This window comes from Cercospora kikuchii, assembly GCF_019650295.1.
Source record: "Cercospora kikuchii DNA, contig_00003, whole genome shotgun sequence".
Taxonomy (NCBI): Eukaryota; Fungi; Ascomycota; class Dothideomycetes; order Mycosphaerellales; family Mycosphaerellaceae; genus Cercospora; species Cercospora kikuchii.
Window position 1 is genome coordinate 4,647,651 of NW_025408584.1, and position 20,127 is coordinate 4,667,777.

The following is a 20,127-nucleotide window of genomic DNA, read 5'->3' on the forward strand; positions in this document are numbered from 1 at the left end:
GTGGTGTCTTCTGGCCCTGCAAAAGACCCGGAGAATTCAAAGCCCTATTCATTAATTATCGATGACAAAAGTACATCATCTGCTAACCGAGCAGCACCCCAGCTGGACGGAAAATGTCGCCGCCGTTTTTTGGGACGTGACCAAATGCGAGTGGATGCATTGCACGCGTTTGGACTGGCCAGGCTCGGTACGCCGCGAGACGGGAAAAACGGTGCACCATTGCTGTGTGACTTGTCCGACATCGCGATGTGACAATTCGGCATCATCGAACCAACTTGCGCTTCGACTCTCATCTTGCAGCACATTTCGCGTTCTGCTTTCCAAGATTGCCAACTGCGATCCGCACGTGAGGGACAGCTCTTTTGCCGAGGACTGAGCTCCAGCCTTATCAATGCGGACTCGCCTCTATCATCTACAATGTCAGGGATGTAGTTTGGTTTATCTCTGAGCAGACCTCTGCCTATCTGAGGTCGACATCCTGCAGTTACGCATTGTACGATGGAAGTATGCAACAGGTAAGTGTGAATCGCCTCAAAAGGTAGGTTTGCACAATTTCTTCATCTTCGTCGCCTGCCAAGATGTCGTCTTTCGCAGCCAAACTACGCAGCATAGCCCAAGTCAAGCGAACGCACAACTACACAGAAGATGCAGAACAAGACGAAGCAACAGCAGAAGCCTACGGAAAATGGTCCAATATTGACCTCGTTCCAACTCCACCTCACCAACGCTGCTGGTCACCTTGGTATTACTTCGCCTTTCAATTCAGCATAGCCTTTTCACCCACAACCTACAACATCGGCTCAACACTCTTCTCCATCGGCCTCACCTGGTGGCTCATCATCATCGCCTCCTTCGTCGGAGCCTTTCTCTGCTGCATAATCCTCTACCTCAACGCCCGCGGTCCAGTCCTCTACCACATCGGCTTCCCCGTCTACGCTCGAATCTCCGCTGGCATCTACGGCTCCCTATTCTTCATCTTCATCCGCGCCGTCGTTGCGATCTTCTACATGGGAACACAAACATACTACGCCAGCCGCCTCATGGACGTCGCAGTACGCTGTGTCTTTGGATATAAATGGACAGAAATCCCGAATCACCTCCCTTCTTCAGCAGGAATCACCACATCCCAAATGATCGCCTTCTTCCTCACCTGGCTCCTTCAATTCCCCTTCGCTTTCCTCCATCCCAGCGCTTCAGGACCTCTCTTCGTCACTAAATCTTTCCTCTCCCCAACAGCTTACATCGCAACAATGATCTGGTCTCTCATCAAATTCCGCGGCGTAGACCTCCACTTCAGCTCCAACCCCGCCACCGGTTCTGCCTTAGCCTGGTCTTTCCTCCGCGCAATCAACACCGTCGTCTCCGGCGTCGTGCCACCAATGGTCAACATCGCCGACCTCGCACACTACGGCAACAACCCCACACGCGACATCCTCCCTTTGACAATCGGTCTCTTTATTTCTAAACCTTTTGTTATTTTACTAGGACTTTTTACTACAGCCTCCGGAGCCAAACACTTCGGCATCGCAAACTGGAATCTCTGGGACTACTACTCCTTAATCCTAACATCATATTCCTGGACCCCAACATCCCGCACCCTCATCTTCCTCGCCTCCATAATCCAATCTTTCGCCACAATCGTCACAAACATCTCCGCGAACGCCATTCCCGTTGGATCGGATCTCGCGGGTCTTTTTCCAGGATATTTCGATATTCGAAGAGGAATGATTTTGTGTCATTTACTCATCTGGCCCGTCGTCCCTTGGCTCCTAGTAAACTCGGCGCAAAATTTCCTTACTTTCTTAGGAAGTTATTTGTGTTTTATTACGCCTGTTATTGCGATTATGATAATCGACTACTGGATCGCGAGGAAAGGAAACGTGCATGTTCCGAGTTTGTATCGACCTATGGAGGGGAGTCCGTATTTTTATACAAAAGGCTTCAATCTTCGAGCATACATCGCCTGGGCCATCGGCGTCGGCCTCGTCATCTCAGGCATCAGCGGAGCTATTACACCTGGAAGTATTAGTCTTACGGCTGTGAGGATATATAATTGTGGGTTTGTGTTGAGTTTTGCGGCGGCGGGGGTTGTGTATTGGGCGCTTTGTTGGGGATGGCCTGTGGAGGTTGTTCCGATGGGGAAGAGAAGGGCGGGGGATGGGAAGATGGAGAGGGAGGAGATGGTTCTGACAGAAGGGTTTTATCTGGATGATGAGGTTTGCCCCGGGTATGTGAAGGAGAAGGTCGTGTTTGGGGAGGAGCCGGTGGGGATGTTGAATGGGAGGGATGAAGTGGTCGGGAGTGAAAAGGGAAAGGATAAGAAATAGAGTAGTCGAACAATTTGAGACACAAGATCAATTTATATATACATGCAGCTGGAAATGCACTTTTTGCACGTCTTCTGTACACTTTAAGTCCCGCCTCATTCATGCCAACATGTTTCAATGCACTTTCAATATATACTACAACAAACCGAAAACCTCATCACTGTACAAGCCAATCCGTCCCATGGTTCCCCTCCAAACTCTGATAATCCATAAAAGACTGGTATTCAGGCATACTGTTTCCGTTACCAGTCGCATTCGCATCTCCATTACTACTCCCCACCTCTCCCGACCCAACAGGACCTCCCATCGGAGCAGGCGGTAATCTGGGCATATTGAAGAAATCAAACACATCCAAATACTCCAATTCATTCGGCGCCGGAGTCTTCATGTTCGGTGTTGTCATTGAAGGATGTTGTTGTTGTTGATTGCTGCTGCCGCGGGTATTTGTCAAAGACTTGTTGTTCGCGCCGAAATATGTCTGTCTCGGCTGCCTCGAGATCAAAAAGTCCAAATCATATGCGCAGCGACGCATGTCTGCTAGAATTCTGACTGTGCTTGGTGTTTCCCGCACACCACTTGCTGGCACAGGCGCGCTTTCGGATTCGCTATATTCGTCCATGACGCGTTGCAGAAGTGTGGCATACCGTTCCGCGACTTTCCAATAGATCCCCAGTTCACGTAGGGTATCGACAAGAGGATGAATGGCAGGATTGACATGGTGGTCGATGGTGGAGCCATGTACAAGCAGAAGTCGGGCCGCGACCCATAAGCTGAACGCAAAGGGTGGTCCGAGTTTGGTGAGCATTTGATTGGAGCGCACGTAGGTGCATAGCGCGCAGATGTCTTCGACTGCGGTGTGGCAGCGCTGGCTGGCGGAGAATGACGGAGTGAAGATGGGTGATCGAGTCGTGGGATAGGCTGCTGAAGAATGTAATCGGATCACGGTACTGTGTGTTCAAGAGCTGACGTTAGCGATAATGCAACATGTGCATCTCCGGTCAAAGATGCGTGCATGTGAATGCCATCGGATGTCGTAGGGCTATACGACAGGGTCCTGTAGGGCTATGACTTACGTATGATAGGTAATGTGCAGCATGATCCAGATGCAGTTGACAATCTTGTTGCCTCCATTAGGGTTAAATAAGCGAGACATGTTGCCGTACTCGCTTGGGAGGCTGTACTTCCACTGATTGAGCTTGCCGTCCAGCTGACGGTACTCCTTCTGCCATTGCTCCACGTCAGATAAGGCGCTTATGTCGACAGGCTTCTTCAAAAAGCGATGGATCTGCGAGAGAATTCCGAGAATCTCGACGTAGTAGCTGAAGCTGCCCAAGTTTTCGGGATGATTCATCTCGCTGAGTGAGTGCTGCTCGCCTTCCATGGTCTGGAACCACCTTGTCTCGACGGGCTGGTTGCGTGCGAATAAGTCATCGCGGCAAGGTAGCTTGCGATCAATTTCCTTGTCATCCAATGCGAATTCGAAAGCTGTTGCGATAGTGGCATAGCGATCTAGCAGATAGACCATCCAGAATAGTCGTCTGCGGCTTTCGTCTTCAATGAAGGATTTCGGCTCAGGTAGCACCATTGCTCGGAGGGTATATATGGAGGGGAATAAAGGCGCCACTGAAGTCGAGCTCGTTTCCACAGCCAATCCCAGCTGTACGACGCTTCTGGTGATCAGTGCTAAGAGGTTCCATCCTGGTGGCCCATTCGAGCTTCCAACTGTGTCCAATGCCAGTATGACCAAAGCCTGTAGCGCTTTTACAGAGCTGTTCTCTAGTCCATAAAGAAGGACCTTCTGCTTGGATATGGTATGATATCGTTCTCGAGCCGAATCGCTCAGTCGCGGATCTGTAGAAAAGCGCAGCGTGGTCGCCACAATCGCATGGAGCAGTATGCGATCCGCTTCTTCGAGAGTATGCGAGCCGAACAACGAATCGAGAGTACTCCTTCGATGCAAGATCGGACACCAGGTATTGATATGCTTGAAGAAGAGATCCGCCAGAGCATAAAGCAGATCATAAGGCGGGAAATCCTGATCTTGAGAAACCGCTTTCAACGCATCTTCTTGACCTGCACCTCCGGTTATGTTCATGCTCGGCGATTCGAGAGGACCGTTGCTGGTGGCGTATGGATCATTCGACGAGGCAGATGGCATATGGAGCGAATGTTGCGAGGGATGGCGTTGGTGTGCCGCGTTATGCTGAGCTGTATCAGCTAATGCTACTCCATGAGATGATTCGAGACCGATTGCACACCGCATTCATGCCGTCCTGTGATTGCAGTCTGTTGTACTGAATCGCCGCTGCTGTGGGGTACATGTCGGGTGTCTGCATGAACAATGCCGTGTTCGAGGCATGTTGGGAATGGACACTTGCAGGAGAGGCATGAGTTTGTCCTTGTGGCTGCACTTGTGATTGCACTCCTGGCAACGCGCTGGCGACTTGTTGAAGTACCTGCTGCTGAGCGGCGAGTACGCCCTCGAGCTTGTCTGACATGATGCATCAACAACGAGGCTCTTCCAACAACACCACAATCAACGACCTACCGAGCCGTGCTTCGAGCTCTCTCCCATATCCTGCTCGTAGACCAGGCTTCTTGCGCTCTTTGTACTCACAGATCTGGCCATTGCGCACACACCAGTCGCAGCTGGGTTGCCCACGACTACATTTGACCTGAGGCTGGAGTCAGTCGACAGCGTTTGAGATGCAAGGATCCGGAACAATTCCATCGATCCCCGTGGGCAGGCTTGGTACAACACATGCCTTGCGACTCTTGCACATCTCACACGACACGCTCATGGGACGCTTTCGCTTGCGCGATCCGTCGGCATCCACCACCTCCTCACCCTCATCGCCACTCCACCCCTCGTCGGCGTCCTTGTGCTCGGCGCCATGCTGCTGGTCATTACCGGGCGAGTTGTCGTTGGTGCCATTGGGTGAACCAGCAACACCCTTCTGCGGCGTCGTGGAAGTCGTGTTTGGGCTCATCGTATCATTGCCGTCTCGCTCGGGAGGAATTGCGACGAGGAAAGCGGAAGCAGCTTGACCGAGCGACGCCGGAGCTTTTGAAAGAGGGGCGAGCTGGAGCAAGCTTCCAGCGAATCCACACTCGACAATCCCGCCCTCGGCCTCACCACACGCTCATGGCATTCGGTACATTGTTGTCCCTATGCGGGTGCGCCGTCTATGCTGGCCCGCATGAGATTGCTGGTAGCATGATAGACAAAAGGTGATGTTGACGCGTTGCGGATAATTCTTCTGTTCTGTTCCTATTCTTGATTCTTTGCTCTGCTTCTTCATCATCTCAGGCAGCTTGACACGCGTGAACAGCTCTGCAAAGTCGCGATATACGTGGTGAGAAGCATCGGCTTTAGCAGCCATCATGGCAAACAGCAAAAGTGGCGTGGCGCGCTTCCCACGAATCAAAGAGATCAAGACCTTCATCATCTCAGGCGTGGGCTCTGGAGGCGATTACCACAATGTCAAAGGCGGTCATTGGTTGATTGACTCCAAGATCTCAACACCTATGTCAGGATATGAAGAGTATCGGAAATCACGAACAAGCTGGGGCATCAATGTTCTTGGATCATTCTGCGTGGAAATCGAGGCAGACGATGGCACCAAAGGTTTCGCAACTGGATTCGGTGGTCCTCCAGCTTGCTGGTTGGTCGCTGAGCACTTTCGACGATTCTTGATCGGTGCAGGTGAGTTCCTATACTTCCTCATACCATCAGCTCGAAACTGATATTTCCAGACCCACGCGACACAAATCACCTCTTCGAACAAATGTACCGCGGCTCCATGTTCTACGGCCGCAAAGGCCTGCCCGTCGCCGTAATTTCCGTCATCGACCTCGCCCTCTGGGACCTCACTGGCAAAATCCGCAACGAACCCGTCTACAAACTCATCGGCGGCGCAACAAGAGAAAGACTGAGCTTCTACTGCACCGGTCCCGAGCCAGCCTCAGCAAGAGATGCAGGATTCAGCGGAGCAAAAGTCGCCCTCCCATACAGCCCCGGAGAAGGCCCCGAAGGAATGAGGAAAAACGTCGAATACCTCCGACAAAAGCGCTCAGAAGTCGGACCTGATTTCCCGCTTCGCGTGGATTGCTATATGAGTTTGAATGTCCCCTACACAATCGAACTGGTGGAGAAATGCAAAGATTTGAATATCGATTGGTGGGAAGAATGTCTTTCACCGGACGACTACGATGGTCATGCATTGATTAAAGCTGCACACCGCACAGTAAAATTCACGACCGGTGAACACGAGTACTCGCGCTACGGATTCCGCAAACTCATCGAAGGTCGCAATTTGGATATCCTGCAGCCGGACGTCATGTGGGTGGGAGGTCTGACTGAACTGCTCAAAGTCTCGGCTATGGCTCAAGCATACGATATCCCGGTGATACCTCATGCCAGTGGACCATATTCTTACCATTTTGTGGTATCGCAACCGCATAGTCCTTTCCAGGAGTATTTGGCTAATTCGCCAGATGGGAAGAGTGTTCTGCCGGTGTTTGGAAATCTTTTCACGAATGAGCCGATTCCTACGAATGGGTATTTGGATGTTTCGGTGCTGGATTTGCCAGGGTTTGGGCTGGAGATCAATCCTTCTGCGCCGCTGATCGATGCTGCCGGGATACTTAATCCGGCACCGCAGAAGTCTTTGCCACCACCGCAGCAGCAGCAGGAGTCGGAGAATGGTCAGACGCAGCTTAACGGAACTACGTAGATTTTTTGTATATCTTCGCGTCATTGCAGGCAGGCGTTTCGGGTGACGCGGCTAAGGAAGAATATTTGATGACCGGATGATGGGTCTAGGCAGACCTAAGGGCAGGAATCCGTAGCAGGAAGAAACGTATATTGATGCCCTTGTACCAGGAACGTTCATAAAAAGAGATGCAAGACTTGCTTACATACATGCTGAGCCTCAGAAGGAACGCATTTCGCTTGTAGGGTTGTTTTGTTCCGGTCTTCCGTGACATGTTATTTTCTTTGTGTGGCTAGTCATGGATGACTGAGCATTGCGTGGGCGGTAGGTTCTGTCAACTGACAGAGGGCGAACCAAGTACCAGACCGGTGGGCTCAGGATGCGATTGTTCGCATCCTTCGATACACTAGCACGGATGTCAGTAGCCATGTCATCAGCCCTGTATGTGGTAAATGGTGTTCTGGAGCTATGAGTGGTTGCAGGTCAGAAATGCGGCCAGCATAGGAGGTACTCTTGGCCGCGCGTGCTTCTTCGCTTTCGCGGACGACGTTCGGCGGACTCGCGATGCATCTTGCAGCTCGCGTGCGTGTTCGTAACTGCGAAATGTCGGGGACTGCTTCATCAGTCGGCGTTCTAGTAGATTCGTTGCTTCGCTTCCTTCGCGACTGATAATGATGATGCTTCGGGACGTGGTGGCTTGTTGAGTATCACCGTTCGAGTTGCAGGACGAGTTGAGCGCGCGCCGTCATGCCGCGCTTGTGGCTATTTTCAGGCTTTCAGCCTTGCACGGCTTGTGCTCCACTCAAGCCACAATTGTCGATACCGCAGACTATCACGATCGCGAGGATTGAGGTCTGCAGCTGGTCTTGCTGCGACGAGGTGGTGATAATGGAGGGTTGGTTCATAACTGCGTAGTCATCACGTCGAGGAGGTGAAGTGCAGTGCAGATCGTCGCTGTCGGGCTTCCCAATGCAGCATCCGGTGGGCGTGCATGCGCTGATATTCGCCGACGCCTTCATCGTTGGGTGGGCGCATGATGTGCATGTCGAGTCGAGGTACAGTACCTGCGCTGCGTCGTGGTGTCAAAGTGTCGGTGCGTGAGAACAGACTCCATCCTTACGAACACGCGCGGGCGAATGAGAGGGGCGCCTCGTGGTGTGCAGGGATATCAGGCGAAGCTTTTGCACCGGCTCCCGTCCACAGCCGAGACACTTGTCTTCAGCTTGCATCATCGTCCTTCTCCTTCACCAACATCGCCATGGCGTTGTGCTGAGTCTGCTAGCACGCCTCGCCTGCCGCCAGTCCACGAATGCCAGGCGACAGACGCGCTGTGGACCATGCCGCTGGCCCCCTGTCCCGCCAGCCCGCGCTCCTCCGCCGCTGCGGCCTCGTGGGATTCCTACGGCACCGATCCGGCAGAGTCATCACCGCTGCACTACGACTGCGCTTGCAGATGCAACACGCGTGGGTAGTCGATTGCACCAAGGCCGCGCTAGCAGACCGCACGATTCCAACTGAGCCCCTTGAATATCTCACGACCAGCTCCGACCTGCCTGTAACTAGTCCTGCCACCAAGACATGGCCCGAAATGTCCTCCCAGCCTATGACGGCCGAGGATTGATCCCAAGCTGTCGATGCAGCCTTGCTGCATTGCTCTGTTGCTCATGATTGAGTGCGTAGGCTATCTGTCTGACTGACTGCTTACCCACACAGCCTAGCCGTGACAGACATCAGCTGGAGATATATAAGTTTCGCCACATTGCCTTCTGCCTCAGTCATTCACTGGCCGGCACCACTACTGAACATCATCTCAGCATACCTATTCATATTGTGCATCAGTCAGAATACGACTTTGCTTACAAGAGCACATTCGCCAACGACACCACCACCCAAGCGCAGGACGCAACATGTGCATACAAATCGTCGAGCGATATAGCGTCTGCAAATGCCTGTACCACAAACATGCAGTCGACCCATGCCCAGCAATGAGGCAACGAGGCCATCAACTCAAAGAGAAAACCGTCCTCGTCGGCTACGCCTGTGCCAACCACTCTCGAGCTCGAACACATCAACCCGCCATCGAAATCCCGCAGGTCCTACCCGACTCTGGCTACTGGAGTCTACCATCACCCACAAGCATGTATCAGCCATGAATCACGTGTATGTGTGCACACCACTGAACACGTCGAATGCACACTCAGGAGACCTGGCAAATTATATGCACTCGTTTTACAAGATTACCGAGAAACGCCAGACGCCAGAGACGGAGGATCCGCGCAACGATCTGTTGGTCCGAGCGCTGATGAGAGAAATTGGCCAGACATCATCGCGTCGCATTGCATCGTCATATGATGAGCAGACTCTGGAAACATCACCTGGACCAGCTTTCGTTTTCGCTGCGGCATCCTTGTGGGTGGTGATGAGGTGCTGGTCACCACGGCATCTGCCGTATGCAGGATCATGCACACTGTCACATCACACCGCCGCTGCAGCAGTATCAGCAACGTGGGCCCAGCGCCGCATCGCACTCGCATAATCGGAGACAAGTTGTTAATGTGCTTGCATCCTCTGGAGTCTCGACTGAGCAGTGTCATGGACGATCTACGATGCGTACATATCGCACATCCGGCATTACACACGAATTGACAACCTTCATGGAGCGTTCTTGCGATCATTGTTTCCTTCCAGGCCAACTACTACGATGCTCCGGAGTTTCTGCTTGACTTTCGTAAGATTGATTAGGGGACCTGGCTGTCAGCGTACATGTATACTAGACTCATTTACTTCTTCACTATTGCTTCTTCACTATTGCTTCTTCACTATTGCTTCTTCACTATTGCTTCTTCACTTTTCTTGTACAACGACAGACAGGAAAGAAATAGGCGCTGGCTCGCTCAATTGAACTTTAATCTGAACATGCATGGCATGTGGATCACCCGTTATTTGTGTTTGAACGAAACTACTTCCCAATTCGACATGTCCACGCTAGACAACATGGCGCAGCTATGAACTTGCGCACAAAACTAATATGGTGAAAGCAAGAGAAAGTTGCTGGTAATATTCTGCCTTCTTTGTCTTTGGTGTGGACGCCAGAATTACACATCTGGTGCATGCAACGCTGTTGCAAGAGGTTGAACTCTGGAAAGACAAGCCGGCAAGCTTCCAATTATATCTTACGTCGTTTGAGCCAAATTTCGTACCAAAGGTTATCCTCGGACGGGCGCGGATGTACTCTGTCGTCGGACAAAAGAACATCGTCGTACCATCCATCTCGATCGTCGGACCGTCGACCTCGATCGCTAATTCCGAGCTGCTGATCCTTTAGAAGTGGTTGCGAGCTTTCACTGCGTTGGTGACTCTGTGTTGTTGGCGTATTGACACCGCATTCAACTTCGTCCGCTGTAAATCTTGTGAGCTCTTCCTCCTGCGTTTGCTGCCTTCTATAGTCTATTATAAGTTCAACGATATGCCCATGCCCGTTAGTCAGAGCTATCTCCAATGCTGTTGCATAGCATGCTGTGAGTCCGCCCGTCCACATTTTTTGCTTGGTTTTCACTCTCTTGGTTTCCAAAAGCAATTTAACAACTGCTCTATGACCTTTTTTCGCTGCTAGCCAGAGCGACCGGTGAAAGTTTTGCATAAGCATGTCAACTCTTCCAGTGTCCAGAAGGCATTGGATCACGCTCGTACGACCTCGCTGCGCTGCAAGCTCAAGGAGAGTTTCATCAGCGTTGCCGTAAGTCTTGCTGTTGACATCGATGAGGAGTCTTTCCAAAAAGAGCCTCAGAATTTGCGCATGGCCTTGATCCGCTGCGGCCCACAGGGGCGTCCACCCAAGTGAATCTCTCATCCAGATGCGGACTTCGTCCTTATCCAATAGCATGTTCGTAATTTCCACACTCCCCTGAAATGCTGCTCTCCAGAGTGCCGTTTGCTGTTCACAATTGCGAGCGTTGAGGTCAACATCCCTGCTACGCAGCAGGACTTTCACAATCTTCTCATGTCGCTTTTCCACTGCTATCTCGAGAGGGGTCCGTACCCCATTGATCCGAGCATTCACGTTGCTCCGCTGACTTTCAAGAAACAATTTTACAATCGTTTCGTAGCCTCGTTCGACAGCTGTTGCAAACGGGGTCATTCCCCGATCGTCCAGTGAGTCCACGTTCACCTGTTCGTTCTCAAGAAGCAGTCCCACAACATTGTCGTGCCCCAATTCTACTGCTATCGCCAGAGGCGTCTTTTGCCGAACGTCCCGACCATTGACGCTTGCCCGTCCGTCCTCAAGGAACAGCTTAACGATCCCCTCGCGGTCTTCCTGTACTGCTAATACTAAAGGCGTCTGTTTCAGATCATCTTCAGTATTCACGTCTATTCGTTCATCCTCAAGGAGAAGCTTAACGATCTTCTTGTGGTGCGATCTTACTGCTATCGCCAAAGGCGTCTGTTGGTCAAAATCCCTAGAGTTTACGTCGATGCGCCCGCTATCGAGGAGCAGTCTGACGATTTTCTCTTGACCCTGTTCGACTGCATACCATAGCGGAGTGCGTCCATAACAGTCTTTCGGATCGAGGTCACGTTTCGAACCCGGAAGCAGCCCCTCACTCGAATGGAGCGTCTGGATCCTGGAAAGCATTTGCTCAAGAATGCGGGAGAGGCCATGATATGCTGCCAGATGTTGTAGAGTCAGATCTTCCTTGAGTCCCCGGTTACCCAGCATGTTCCATGTATAAGCCATCCTGAGCATGGGCCACTCAGTGATGTCAAGAATGAACTCGAGCGATTGATCGACAGTGTCGGCGAAAGAAGCGTGATACCAACATTGGACTCTTGCGTATGGGCTTAGTACGAGATCCCGATCAGTCTCTTTGCTTGATAGTCGTTTCATTCTGGAATGAAGGTGGGCGAAGGGGGCGTTGTTATCCTGTTCAAGTGTCCTCAAAGTATTCGCGGATTGCTCTAGAACGTCATTGGCAGCGAGGTAGCGAAAGCAGACACGAGACAAGACCGCTTCCGATCGCCCACGGACATCGACAGGTGGATCACCCTCTTGACCAGCCTCCAAAGAGGAGATGCCACGAGCTAGCATGTAGTCTCGAACGGATTCGTGATCGAATTGGACCACGTCACCAACAAGTTCTACCACGCCGAATGATAAGCGTTGAACTCGTTTCAACATGCTCTCGTCATCTTTGCACCAGTACAAAGAACGCTTGCAGCCTTCGACAAAGGCCAGTTTCGAGTCGACATCAACTGCAACCGCATAGCGAAGTTCTGCAAGCGTAAGAGGCCGTCTCGCAAAAGTTATCCACCGAAAAAGGCGTAATGCTGCTCTTCTGTCCTTGTTGTTCTCATCTCTCAGGGGCTTGAGCATTTCGTGGTACAAATCGTCAAGCTCCTGAGGGAAATCTGCAATGCTGGCAAGTATGGTCGTCAGATCTTCTTCTCTCCGTTCAACCACTCTTGGAACAACAAGTATGACCCATTGGAAAACGCCCGAAGCTCTAGAAATTATCTCTTTCTCCACCTTCTGCAGTGACTCTTGGTCATCCCAGTCTGGCCATTCACTGAAATACTGTTCGAGGAAACGCGTGATGTCTTCTCGGTTCTCTTCGACAATATCGACGCAGTAGTCGTATGTATTGATACGTTGTGGATATGGCCGACAGGAGACGCAAATGCTCAACTGATGTTCATTGCTGCCTCGGCAGTCCTTGAACAGAGCCATGAGCTGTCTCGCAACTTGCTCTCCTCCCTCATCAAGCGCATCAACATATAGGCGAAGGTCACGAGTCTGTGTAACGCCTTTGACGTATCTCCGGAAAAGTTCTCGCAAGTCTGATTCCGTCCAGTCCCATCTCTTGCCGCTGCCCGAGTCACCTTTCGTACGATGGTGACTTTCGAACCCAGAGTCCTCCAGGAACTGGGAGAGCAATTCATTATCGTGACGAAGAATTTGATGGAGCACGGATCGGAAAAGACCAAGAGCGGTCTGGTGCAGAGTGTCTCCTCGGCGGTTGAAGAAGAAAGACACCACAAGCATACGTGGTAGGTAACTCCGACTGTCCGAGCTCGATTCTTGGGCATGAAGACTCTGCTCTCTGACATATTCCATTAAGGGAGATTTGCCAGTGCCCGCTCGGCCCTTTATCCACAAGAGTCCTCCTTGAGCCATCCAGGTCTGGTAATGTTCATGCTCGAATATCCACTCACAAGTATGCTCCACCTTTTCGTTAATGTCACCTCGAACTTCCATATTTGGGAAAGCTAACGACTGGAGGCATAGCTCAGCAAGATCAGGTTCCGGAGGCCCCTGGTGTATATGACTACCTGATTGAATGATTAGTACAAAACTTAAGCTGCGAAGCCGAGTGCATAACATAGTCGCAGCAGCCTATAAGAGGTAATCGCCTCTCACATTTTGGTCGCAATCACAAGCTTCGCAGCAAAACCTCAAAAGATAGGATCATGACCGACCAAAATTATTAGTGAACGTGTTGTGAGTTCCCCCGCCGATATTGAACTGGTCGCCAGGGCCCTCATTGATATTTTGATTACCTGTACCGTAGTGCGCGTTCGTCACGGAATCCTGCTCTGCCAGGACTTGAACAGTCTCCGCGAGATCGTCCAGCTTGCCATCGATAGTGAAGACTCCTTTGAGCTCCAGTATCTTCAGATTGTCCATCACATCGTTCATATGCCGCTGGAGCTTGCTGTCTCTTCCCAGAAACACTGTCTTGCTGCCCTTCCAGAAACGTTTGCCATAATTGTCGCCATCTTCGGGGCAGGCCTTGTGAAACAAGCCTCTGATTTGTTCTAAAGAGGTCTGGCATTGCTCCAGCACCGGCTTGATACTGTTTCTGGACTCCTCGGACACCTCATCCTTCTTGGTCCTCTCGTTTGCGGCTTGGAGCAGGTCATTGATAGCTGGCAGCCGTTCGAACAGCTCCTTCAGCTTCGGTGGAAGGCCTTTGGCATCTTGTGCGGCACGACCGATCTCGATAACAGTTTCAGTGATGCTGATGCAGGCGCCGATAAGTTGTACAAGGTTGATGGCTTCGACGCCCGTCATACTGAACGCTGTGGTCGTTTCTTGGGGTGCTGAACGACGGAACGGACGATCAGGCTGAGCTTGCGATCAGGCTGAGCTTTATTATGAGGTCGTCGTCACGGCAAGCCATCTCAATAGAGCACAGCCCCGCAGCTGGAGTGCAGGACGAATGGTGGCGTCCTATCGGCGAACACAACGCAAGCCGCAATGCGAACTTGCAGCCATAGTGGCAGTGTCAGGTCCGACTGGCAGATTTGTTGTTGAGCGTTGCCTTCATTTTGCCTTGTCGCGTGGTGGTGGGCGGATTTCCGGTCTGCACACTCGTAGGGTGGCACTCTGGCATCTTGGTGTGGTTGCGACGCACGAAGGTGTGGGAGCAGCCTTGTCATGCCGGGACCTGCGTTCGAAAGCCACGGTATTGGAAATTGTGGATGGGAGGCACGGTGATGGGAAGTGATGGGAAGTGGGAAGTCGCGGTATTAGGAAGCCACAGAGGGTGCGCGACTGCACTAGGAAACATCGTTTTCTGCAGGTCTGAAAAGTATGCAACAATCAGCATGCAGTCACTTCGTTCATGTTCTCTATGTCAGATCAGGCAGAGATCTTGGGCTAAACGACTACTGCATTCGAGCTGAATCCCTACTTCGTCACAACTCTCCGACTGCACGTGTCTGTTCCATTTACATCTCAGACCTCCTCGTGACAGTCTCTCTCCAGAACTTCTTTCTGCAATCCACCCCAGAAGTCCTCTCTCCCCCATCGCTGGCAATGCTCATCAAAATGGCTGATGGAGCAAAGTGCGAGATCGCCTTGTCTTGTCTGCCGGTCGCCCATTGATCAAAATCGGAGGCGTGCAGACATACTTTCAAGACAAGGGCGCCCAGACACTCGCATCGGAGCCGCGGCGGGTGGGAAGAAAGCATCATGCCAGGCCGGCTAACATGATGGTTCTCCACAACACCGGACGGCCAAGTCCGACGACAAGGTGTACAAAGCGTGTCTTTCTCTTTCCTTTCTTGCAAAAAACCAATAAACTCGCTCTCATAGAAGAAGAAAAGCCGTCGTAAAAGAAGTGAATGGTCGTCATCGTATTTCACATCATCGTCATCGTCAAACAAAACAAGCAGTCCAGTGCCGAGAGCACAGGGAAGTCATCCATCTACGAACGGACAACGATTCCATGGCGGCGGGTAGAGCCAGACTTGTAGCGGCGAGCATCATCCTCAGACTCGGAAGAGCAGTCGGATCCGTCAGAGTATCCGCATCGTGCACCACCGCAGTCCAACTTGACGCGGTTGCCTGCGCGGGTGATGCCGTAGCGTTCGCAGGAGCAGCAGGAGCTGTTCGAGGAGACGGAGCTTGGGGAAGAAGCGCCGGAGCGGACGGACGAGGAGCCGGAGCTGCGGGAAGAGCTGAGGGATGGGACATCGGAGTCGACATCGCTGTCGCTGTCGTCCTCGGAGTCGTCTGAGGACTCGACGAGTTGCTGCTGAGCGAATTTGGCGGTCAATTGCTCGAGAGTTGGCTGAGCGAACTGTTCGGTGCGAACCTTGAGGGACTCTTGTGGCTTGTATGGCTTTGGGGAGACGATTTGGCTCTTGTCGAGGGGACGGCCCTTTGGGACACCAGAAGAAGTGCGGTTGTGGCGCGAGGATTGGCGGGCTTCCTTGCGGGATGTCTCGGTCTTGGCTGCGGCACCGCTGGATGGGATGTCCAAGGTGTTGAGCTTGCGGCCGGTGGTGGGCTCAGTGACGCTCTCGCGGGCTGGGTCGTGGGAGACGTGGTAGCCGTCGATGATGTAGTAGTACCAGTAGCGTTGGCCTTGCTTGAGGGTGGAACCCTGGAAGCGGAAGGTGCCCTTCCAGCCGCCGGTCTTGGAGGAGTCCTTGGAGAGAGGAAGTTGTCCGTTGTAGTTGTCCCAGGAGCCGAGCAAGTGGACGGTCTTGACGTTGGCGGAAGTACGGAGGGTGAAGTTGAGCTGGATAGCGGCCATTGTGATTGATTTTACGTTTCGTAGAGAGTATTGAAATTGAGAGTTATGGTTTTTGAATATCGTGAAATGGTGTAAGTCGTGTTTTGAGCAAGCAAGAGACTGGTAATTAGTTTCGTGATGATGAAGTCGACCAGCGGCTTCGTCGTAGAATTTGGATTTTTTTGGTAATTTGATATTGGCGGTGATTGAAAAATTAGTGAGTAGTGAGTAGTATGTGGATGGCACCAGGCCTGAACGATTAACAAACAACGAAAAAAGAGGATAAAAACGACCAAAGACCAGCTCTTGGGATTGACACGCTTGCTAAAGAGAAGAAGAGAAGAGCAGTGCCTGAGGAGGATGAGCGCTTACTTTATGCCTTCCGCAACTCTCGCGCACTACACTGCTACGGGCCGGCCGCACAACGACTGATTCGAGCTACGCATGTGGCCGGCCGTCGAGCGAGGAAGAGGGACGACGGGGGCGACACCACTATTGGCATCGTGCAGCGCGAGCGCGTAGATGCTGGCGTTGCTTTGCGGGTGGGAGGGAGGAGGTGCATGAAGGTGCAACGCGACGACCAATGATGAGCTGAAGTCAAGCGCTGAGCTTTCCCCCACTTCCAAGAAACTTCACCTACTGGTCAGTGCTCATCGGCACGACCCGCGTCGTCCCCTTCCGCAGGATGTGAGGTACACGTCTCCATCACATTTCCATCACACTTCCACCGACTCAGATGACGAGAAGATATACACACTTGCGCGCCTTTGTGCATGGTATTTCTTGCAGGATCAATGCGATCTGCAATATCAAAGCCTGCGCAATGCTTGCATTGCATATGCTACAAGCTTGCGAGCTCAGCTTCCACGTATCGCCGACTTCACGCGACCCGCTCATCTATGCAAGAGCTTTCTCGGTCATAGGATAGTCGGCGCTTGGGTGCATAAGGGTGTCCGGTCTTTCTCGTGGATTACTCTACTCCATCTGCACATGATCTGAACGAGGGCCAGCTGATGTGGTGTTACCGACCAAGCCGCTCTCAACATATGCACAGAAGGAGGCTGGAATCCCACAAGACCGCGTGGTAGTGTGCGCAAGCGAGACATGGGGTACCCGGTATCGAGGCTTGTGATGTGTTTGCCTCCTCAGCCAATCCGGCCCTTTCGTCAACATCTTGAACAGATGAGGCGTCCGGAAGTATCAAGTCGCCTTGACAGGAACCGTTCCCTTCTCACTCGACAGCTGATTCGAGTGTGCAGGTCAGAGAGTATCTTATCACATTGATCAGAGAGGAGAGCGAGTTGGAGCGCATGCAATGGTCATGCACTGCCGATTGTCTACCCTCTTCAATAGCTTGCATATGCTGCTGCGAAGCAATATATTCGCAGTGCAGGTGACGCGGGCTTCACTCAAAAGCAGGCAATGGACACTTCGTTCTTGGACCTTCGGCCATCATATGCTGCAAGCTTGCGGGGATGTCTTGTGCGCAGCTGCTGTCAAGGTCGGAAAGTTGCATCCCGCTGGATCCATAGCCGGAGCTGTCATCGACCGGCCTCACATAGCAGAGCTCGACCAGGAGCAATCCTTCGTGATGCTGTACGACAGGCCGGCCTCTTTGGAATTTCGTACTCCTATCCTCCGGCGCCCATCTCTCTGCCTGCAGCTTTCAGAGTGGGCATGGACATTCCATAATGTGCTGAGAAAAGGCGGCTGTCCGGCCCATTACATTTGACACTCCTTTCCAAGTTTGAGTTAACATTAACCAATGACAGCAGCTAAGCAATGCTCACGAAACTACCTAACACGCATTTGAAGCGACATCATTCGTCTCCAAGAACTCCAACTTCGATTCTCCAACCACGATATCAAACATTGTCCCACTGACACTCTGATCTCTGAGCGTAGCATCCGCCTGATAGAACACATACCCACCAACGGCCTTCTCCGTGCGCTTCATTTCAACTGTCTCCTGGATCAAGCGAGGCATGTGCGATCCTAGCATGGTCTCTCGCTGCACGACGACAATTTGCGGCGCAGCGTTATCTGCAACTTGTTCGCGAATCGCCGCAATGACAGAGAACCGTCTGGTCTGAGTAGTCTCATCGAATGCCAAGCACGATGCTTCCCGTTGCCAAAAGATGTCCGCGTTCAGTGGGAAGCCTCCCGTTCCGGCGTTGTCATTTTTGACAACTTCTCCGGTTGAACGAGTCTTGAGCTGGATGTCAAATGCTGTAGTGGCGCCTGCGTCCAAGGTCGAGTTGAACTCATACCAGTTGAAGATCTCGCGGTTGTAGCCAGATGAGGAACCGCCTTTGAAGGTTGCCATGGTCGTGGAGATGGTCTGCGTAGAGTTCTTGGGAAGCAGGGATACCTCAAGGTCAGAAGCATTTCTGCCAGTGCTCTCCGTAGTTCGCACACGTACACGACCTGAGAGCTCGACTTTGTCGCCACGAAATTGGTACGAGCTGATTGTCGGCCGAATGTCTGCTGGTTGATAGGGCTCTGTCAACTGGACGTTTCCTGGAACGGTATTGATCATGCGTTCTAGTAGCGACTCGCACTGCGACTTGAAATATGCTGGATCCGAAAGCTTGGTCATGGTCTCATTCTTGTCCGAGGTGAAGATACGCTTATCCGAGTTAAGAGTGTCGTTCTTCGCCCCGACCAGAGGATTCTTCGTCGTGTTGTTCAGGAATTCGTTCACGACTGCGTTATCGAAGTTCCCAGTTGTCGTGTCGAATCTGGCCACATTTTCCTCACTGACACCGCCCTCAGTCACAATCTCCGGATGATCGACACTGTGCACGCCACCAATGGTATGGCCGCAAGCAACGAGAGTGATCATTTCTTCTTGGCTGAAACCCATTGTCTGAAACCGCTTCTGCGCTGTCTCCAAATCGGTGTGAGCTTCTGGCACACCTGCAATTCCCTCCTTGGTGGCATCGACTCTGCCGAAGCGAAGAGGCACAACAAGATCACCGCACCTCTCAACTGCCATGACCATTGCAAGGGCCAAGAGATCGGAAGCGGAGTCACGAATATTGTACGAGCTAGAGATATCGGCCAGAGTGTTGTTCAACGCAGCGCCCTTGTTCTCTGCGCGATCAAGCTCGAATTGGATCGATGCATCGAGGCCTCCAAGTTTCGTTGCTGTATCGTGCGTTGCGGCATCGTGGAAAGCGGTTCGAAGCCACTCGGCTGACTTTTGAATGCCAGGTGCACCGGCGCCGAAGTCACAAGTCCGAACTTCTGTAATGGAGAAGGTCAGTCAAGACGTTGACCATTTCGAAATCTCCAATGCGAAGCTGGAAGTTACTCACGATCCGACAGCTCGCCGTTCCTAATATAACCGCCTTGAAGATACAACAGATCGTCTAGCCTGTCGTACTTCGATGGCCATACGTATGCCGCTTGAGCTATGCCGCCCAGTTGAGCGAGTGTAATGAGATGGCCAAACATAGCGACTGCTGCGGTAGGGAAATAACGAAAGTGCCTTACATCCTGTCAGATGATTCTGCGCACCCAATATATCACCGGAGGCCCATCTGAGCAATTTCGCCGCTCACGCCGGTATACGAGCTCCTGTCTCCACGCTATCATTTCTCACATGAGGTATTGAAAGTCGGGCCCATTTTGGTAGTCAGGCTCGGACGTCGGTGTGGATAGATTGACCACAAGATTTGCCATTTTCGACTACATCCAGCACTTGCGCCCAATGAGAGCATTTCTTGAGTACGAGCAAAGCATATAGGTAGCAGTGCTTAGTAACATTTGTATCGGTCACAAGGCTTTTGCTACGTGACGATCCGCTTGGCATTATATCAGAGATTTCCTAGTGGCTCAAATGTTGGCTAGCTTTGCTGTTAGTGCCGGCAGGTCGACGCTCAGAATAGCAATACGAGGGAGGTTAGATTTTGTGCCAAATCGTGATAGAGAAATGCAAGCTCCCAAAACTTGTGCTTGATTGCTTTTCTGCCAGCAGCTCAGTGGCACGAAAAACGAGTCTCAATCTCCTAGTAAGCGCTAGATTTTGTGTTGTACGACTCTCCTTACAGAATTCAACCT

The 20,127-nt window shown here is 51.9% G+C and overlaps 6 protein-coding genes across 6 annotated transcripts; 2 read left to right on the forward strand and 4 right to left on the reverse strand.

Annotated features, from left to right (window-relative positions):
* Positions 1-578: 578 nt before the first annotated feature.
* Positions 579-2,327, forward strand: CKM354_000619100 (uncharacterized protein; the record flags this gene model as incomplete). Its single annotated transcript, XM_044801496.1, has 1 exon — positions 579-2,327. One exon carries the CDS (start codon positions 579-581, stop codon positions 2,325-2,327), a length of 1,749 nt encoding a protein of 582 aa, XP_044657431.1.
* A 157-nt stretch (positions 2,328-2,484) lies between these two features.
* CKM354_000619200 (uncharacterized protein) lies at positions 2,485-5,317 on the reverse strand (the record flags this gene model as incomplete). Its single annotated transcript, XM_044801497.1, has 5 exons — positions 2,485-3,274; positions 3,401-4,530; positions 4,586-4,818; positions 4,876-5,002; positions 5,093-5,317. 5 exons carry the CDS (start codon positions 5,315-5,317, stop codon positions 2,485-2,487), a joined length of 2,505 nt encoding a protein of 834 aa, XP_044657432.1.
* A 394-nt stretch (positions 5,318-5,711) lies between these two features.
* CKM354_000619300 (uncharacterized protein) lies at positions 5,712-7,063 on the forward strand (the record flags this gene model as incomplete). The annotated part of the gene is made up of 2 exons (XM_044801498.1): positions 5,712-6,033; positions 6,084-7,063. The coding sequence occupies 2 exons, from the start codon at positions 5,712-5,714 to the stop codon at positions 7,061-7,063; spliced, it is 1,302 nt and encodes a 433-aa protein (XP_044657433.1).
* Positions 7,064-10,208: 3,145 nt separating this feature from the next.
* CKM354_000619400 (uncharacterized protein) lies at positions 10,209-14,111 on the reverse strand (the record flags this gene model as incomplete). Its single annotated transcript, XM_044801499.1, has 2 exons — positions 10,209-13,369; positions 13,517-14,111. The coding sequence occupies 2 exons, from the start codon at positions 14,109-14,111 to the stop codon at positions 10,209-10,211; spliced, it is 3,756 nt and encodes a 1,251-aa protein (XP_044657434.1).
* A 1,138-nt stretch (positions 14,112-15,249) lies between these two features.
* CKM354_000619500 (uncharacterized protein) lies at positions 15,250-16,083 on the reverse strand (the record flags this gene model as incomplete). Its single annotated transcript, XM_044801500.1, has 1 exon — positions 15,250-16,083. The coding sequence occupies one exon, from the start codon at positions 16,081-16,083 to the stop codon at positions 15,250-15,252; it is 834 nt and encodes a 277-aa protein (XP_044657435.1).
* Positions 16,084-17,860: 1,777 nt separating this feature from the next.
* On the reverse strand, positions 17,861-19,521 carry CKM354_000619600 (uncharacterized protein; the record flags this gene model as incomplete). The annotated part of the gene is made up of 2 exons (XM_044801501.1): positions 17,861-19,311; positions 19,383-19,521. The coding sequence occupies 2 exons, from the start codon at positions 19,519-19,521 to the stop codon at positions 17,861-17,863; spliced, it is 1,590 nt and encodes a 529-aa protein (XP_044657436.1).
* Between the last annotated feature and the right edge of the window lie 606 nt (positions 19,522-20,127).